Source organism: Sphaeramia orbicularis, chromosome 20 (genome assembly GCF_902148855.1).
Source record: "Sphaeramia orbicularis chromosome 20, fSphaOr1.1, whole genome shotgun sequence".
NCBI lineage: Eukaryota > Metazoa > Chordata > Actinopteri > Kurtiformes > Apogonidae > Sphaeramia > Sphaeramia orbicularis.
In genome coordinates, this window is record NC_043976.1 from 46,479,629 (window position 1) to 46,484,513 (window position 4,885).

The window sequence follows — 4,885 nt, forward strand, 5'->3', positions numbered from 1 at the left end:
TCTGTTACTTCTTAAGTATCCAGGTGTGCCTTTACGCACACTTTGCACTTCGTGTTAAAAAACTTCATATTATTTTCTCAATTTAAATAAGGTTAGAATTCAAAAGTTGTTCATTTGTGCATGATCTTTAAAATTCTGTCCACCAACTCAAATGTGCACATTGTAACAAAAGAAAATGACCAGACTAGCATCTGTCTGCCAAGTGTGCATAAACGCACTGTTTCTAACATTTGATCTGTATGATTAGGACTGAGCTGGATTTACAAAAATAAATCAAATTAGAGCAGAAAATAAATCAGTATAATATTTAATAGTTTGATTTATAGGTGTGCATTTTACGCACACTTGGTGACAGATGCTAGTATTTTTGAACATTTGACCTAGCGCCAACAATAATAATAATGCAAATTAACCAGTGTTGGAGTTAATCATTGACATATGCCAGGAGGAAAAAATCTAATAATATGTGATCCACTTTTTATGGAGTATATTGGAAAAATTTTTATTTTTTGTGTTTTGCATTAAAAAAAAGGTTTGTTTCCATTACAAACACAGCATTTAAAGGGTTAAAAAAAAAGAGACAATATTGAGTATTTGGTATTTTTTTTTACGGCTCAAGTTGATGAAATAGAGAAAGTGTAAAAGAATTAAAAACAAACTGTTTGAATTTTTTTTTTTTTTTTTTTACATTATTTCACAAGTGTGCCAAAAAGGCACACTTGGTGTTTAGTAAGGGCCTTGGTGGACAGGATACCAGAGGGATAACCAGATAAAACCCACTAAGGTGTGGTGGTTTCCAGATCCAGAACACTGTCGGCCTACACAGGCAGACGCAGGAACAGTTTTTCCCTCAGGCCGTCACTGATGAACACTGCACACTTCATGTCGACACCCCCTGGACACTTCCACTCACTGTACAAATACTTCAGTTTGCACTTTCTGTACATATCCCATTGTAAATCCAGTGTAAATCTCCACCCATTGTCTGTGTCTCCAGTGGACTGTTTGTCTGTATCGTGTCCAGGTCCACATGTTGTTCTGGGTTCATGTCTGAACTGTATGTCATGAGCACTGTAAAAACTGAAGCTAAATTCCTTGTATGTGTTCACGTACTTGGCCAAATGAAGCAGATTCTGATTCTGAGTTTGTATATTTAGTTCAGTCTTTATCTGGAGCCTGTCTCAGAAAGATAAAAAAAAATTAAAAAAATGTCAGAAACACATGGAATTTACTGCTGTGTGATTGGATGTTTGCTGCTGAAATGGCTGATGGGAGTTGTAGTGCACTGAACGGGTTTGATGTAACAGCTGAACCTCAGGAGGTGGAGAGAAAGTCCACTAACATGGAGGTTCTGTTAGTTTACACAGGTTTCACTGCATGAAATTACACCTAGAGATGAACAGCAAGAAGGAAATGACATAAAAGGTGAAAATGAACCAAAACCATATCAGACCAACTTTATTTCTAAAGCACTTTAACCCTTTCATGCATCGTGGTCACTCCAGCGGTCAGTCCAGTGGACAGTTCTTCTCCAGCTGTTCTCTTGTATATTCATGGCTTTGGTTGTTTTAGATGCATACACAGTGGACGCTTATGCACCATCCCATAATAATACGTTGACATTCAGACCATTTCTGTCACTTTGCTGCTCTTGATAAACCTGATCTGCACTGACATGTTTGAGTGGAAATCAGCTGCTAATTTTGATTGATTGAAATCTTTATTTCAAACATGTGGACAGTGAAATCAAAACAAAAATCAACCGACAAAATATAAGTACTGGTACATAAAAGATCGAGTAAAAAAAAAAAAAAAAAAAATAATGATAATAATAATTATAATAATGAGATAAATAAATAAATGAAATGAAATTATACATACTCAAAAAGGAGTAGGAAGAAGTAAAAACTTATGTACTCCTACCCCAGTCTCTCTCTAACTGTTTTCAGACTGAAATTTAAAAGTGTTCAGAATCAAAAAGGTTTTCCATTTTGAATATTTTCTCCATGAAGTGAGTAATAACTAGCATTAAGTCTGTTAAAATGTTAGAAAACGTCAGATTAGCAGCATGAAAAATGCTTTTATTCCATAGTTTTCACACAGTTTATCACTTTCTGATGATGGGTTTTAATTACATGTTCTTTGCTTCAAAACTTAAACACATGGTGTCCAGCTGAGTGGACGTTTTTGTAACTCCGTGAAAAATAGGGTCATAAAAAAATTTCAATCCTGTTTTTTTTTTTTTTTTTCATGTCTGAAGAGGAATGAAAACACTTAGGAAAAAAATCTTGACTAAGGTTCTCGTAATTCATGCATGAAAGGGTTAAGAACTTTACAGCTGGCCAAAGCGCCGTCCACCAAACATAAACCAAAGGATTAAATAAGTACAAACAGTGAAAACACAGGGCGCAAAGCGGGCTGAGAACGACAAAATACAACCATCATAAAAACAAAGACAAATGAACCCTTTCATGCACAGTGGTCACTCCAGTGGTCACTCCAGTGGTCACTCCAGTGGACAGTTCTTCTCCAGCTGTTGTCTTGAATATTCATGGATTTTTGTTGTTTTACTTGAATATCAACCAACACAGTGCACGCTTATGCATCCTCTCAAACAATGCAATTCAGACTGTCACTGTTCTTCATCAGCCTGATCTGCACTCACATATTTGAGTGTAAACCAATCGCTAATGGTTATTAGACTGTAATTAACAGGGTTTTTTTTGTTTAACAACTTTTTTTGGGCATGTCTGAGTAATAACTAGAGACCCAAGAAAGGAAACGTTTTGGCTTTTTTACATTTAATAATTGTCTTGATTGAGACAGCATGATGCAACAGTTTTTTCAGATAGATTTTTTTTTTTTTTAATTATGGCATGTCCTTTGCAGTGGACAGCATTTTTAAATTATTATTATTATTTTTTTTTTATAAAACTGTAAAACTCTTATCCCTACAGAGGACAAAAATGCAACTGGGTCTCAGGAGGTTCTAGAATGTTAAAGTGTGAGGACAGATTAACAGCTTTAAAAAATGTATTTCATAGTTTTCACACAGTATGTCAGTAAATGCATGGTGTCCAGCATTTTGTAACCCCATGAAAAATACATCTAAAAAAAAACAAAAAAAAATTGATCACATTGCTTTTTTCATGTGTAAAGAGGAATGAAAAAACTCAGGAAAAAAAATCTTGTTTAAGGTTCTCATAATTCATGCATGAAAGGGTTAAATCTGATAAAATAATAGCATTGTATACATACATATATATATATATATATATATATATATATATATATATAAATTATATGTATATATATCTATATATATATTATATATATTATATATATATATATAATATAATAAATATAAAGAAACATGTCACTCATTGATTAAAAGCCAATGAGAAAAAGTGCATTTTTAGACATGATTTAAAGACAGGCACAGACTGAGCCTGTCTCATGTGTGAGGGCAAGTAGTTCCACAGCTGTGGGGCAACAGCAAAAAAAAAAACAAAAAACAAAAAAACAAAGAAAAGAAAAGTGTGAAGTACAACATGTGAGCGGCAGAGGATTGTGTAACGGCTCAGACTAAAGGAGACACGACGCTGGAGTGTCATCACAGACAGACCTGAACCACAATGAAAACCCTCTGAGACTGGAACACACCCACAGAGGGTTCAGCCTGTGTTTTTACAGGGTGGAGAGAGCAGGGGGCGTGGCCAAGAGCAGGAGGCGTGGGCAGACCAGTAGGCGTGGGCAGACCAGGAGGCGTGGCCAACATCAACCCAGAGCAGAGATACTGAAGTGAACTCAGACAGAGAACAGACGAGCAGCAACACCTGTCTGTCTGTTCCACTGTCTGTCTGTGGATCTGGTCTCATCTGGACTCATCTGGACTCATGTGGTCTTATGGTCTTGGTCCGTGGTTCTTTTTCTGGGGATGAACTGAATCGTTTGTTTTCATCTGTGCTCTTGGATCTTCTCAGGTTTGTTTTTGTTTCTCTGTTGGAGTTCAGGACAAAAAAGCACAGAGCTTCAGCCAATCACAGCAGGTTCTGTGGATGAGCAGCGTCCTGATTGGACAGCTGTGAAAGAATCCACTTCAGGGTTTCACACTTTAATGAGATTCTGGAAGAAGCAAATTAACACAGAACTGAAACATGACACCATCACATGTCATTTGTTTCCGATGAGTCGATCACATGTTTGTTTCCGATGAGTCGATCACATGTTTGTTTCCGATGAGTCGATCACATGTTTGTTTCCGATGAGTCGATCACATGTTTGTTTCCGATGAGTCGATCACATGTTTGTTTCTGATGAGTCGATCACATGTTTGTTTCTGATGAGTCGATCACATGTCGTTCATTTTCTGTAGCGCCGTCGCTTTGTGAGGAAACACAGTTTAAAGGCGATGAAGCGTCTGAGCAGCCTGATGTCGAAGAAGTGGAAGGAGGAGAAGGAGCAGTGGGCGGGGAGGAGGAGGAGGAGCGAACCATACGGAGGAGGACAGGATGAAGAAGAGGAGGAGGGAGGAGGAGGAGGAGGAGGAGAGGCCGCTGGACAGCAGGGACAAACTGATCCAGATGCTGAGGAGGAAGTCCGAACCGCCAATGGTGGACCTCCAGAGGACCGCCGAGGCCGTCAGGAGGCGGGACCTACTGGAGGAGGAGCGCAGGTTGAAGGGGCGGGGCAGGAGGAAGTCTGCGTCGTGGCTCCTGGTGGAGGGCGGGTCCAAAGGTGTGAGTGACCGGAAGCCGAAGGAGGGCGGACGCGCGGACCCTGCGCCGGCGCTCCGAACCCTGCGGCGTCCTGCACGTTCAGCTGCCTCTGTCCGACAGGAAGAGGCGGGAACTGCTGCAAAGACGCACCGGACGCGGATGTCCTG

The 4,885-nt window shown here is 39.2% G+C and overlaps 2 protein-coding genes across 2 annotated transcripts in view; both read left to right on the top strand.

The window, feature by feature from the left end:
* Positions 1–3,800, top strand: part of LOC115411094 (supervillin-like) — a 36,486-nt gene extending 32,686 nt beyond the window's left edge. The window contains 1 exon segment of the mRNA XM_030123034.1: positions 3,694–3,800. Within this exon segment, the coding sequence (XP_029978894.1) occupies positions 3,694–3,800 (107 nt within the window).
* Positions 3,703–4,750, top strand: LOC115411404 (probable chromatin-remodeling complex ATPase chain). Its single transcript, XM_030123516.1, has 2 exons — positions 3,703–3,983; positions 4,376–4,750. Exon 2 carries the CDS (start codon positions 4,412–4,414, stop codon positions 4,745–4,747), a length of 336 nt encoding a protein of 111 aa, XP_029979376.1. The 5' UTR covers positions 3,703–3,983; positions 4,376–4,411; the 3' UTR covers positions 4,748–4,750.
* The last annotated feature ends 135 nt before the right edge of the window (positions 4,751–4,885 follow it).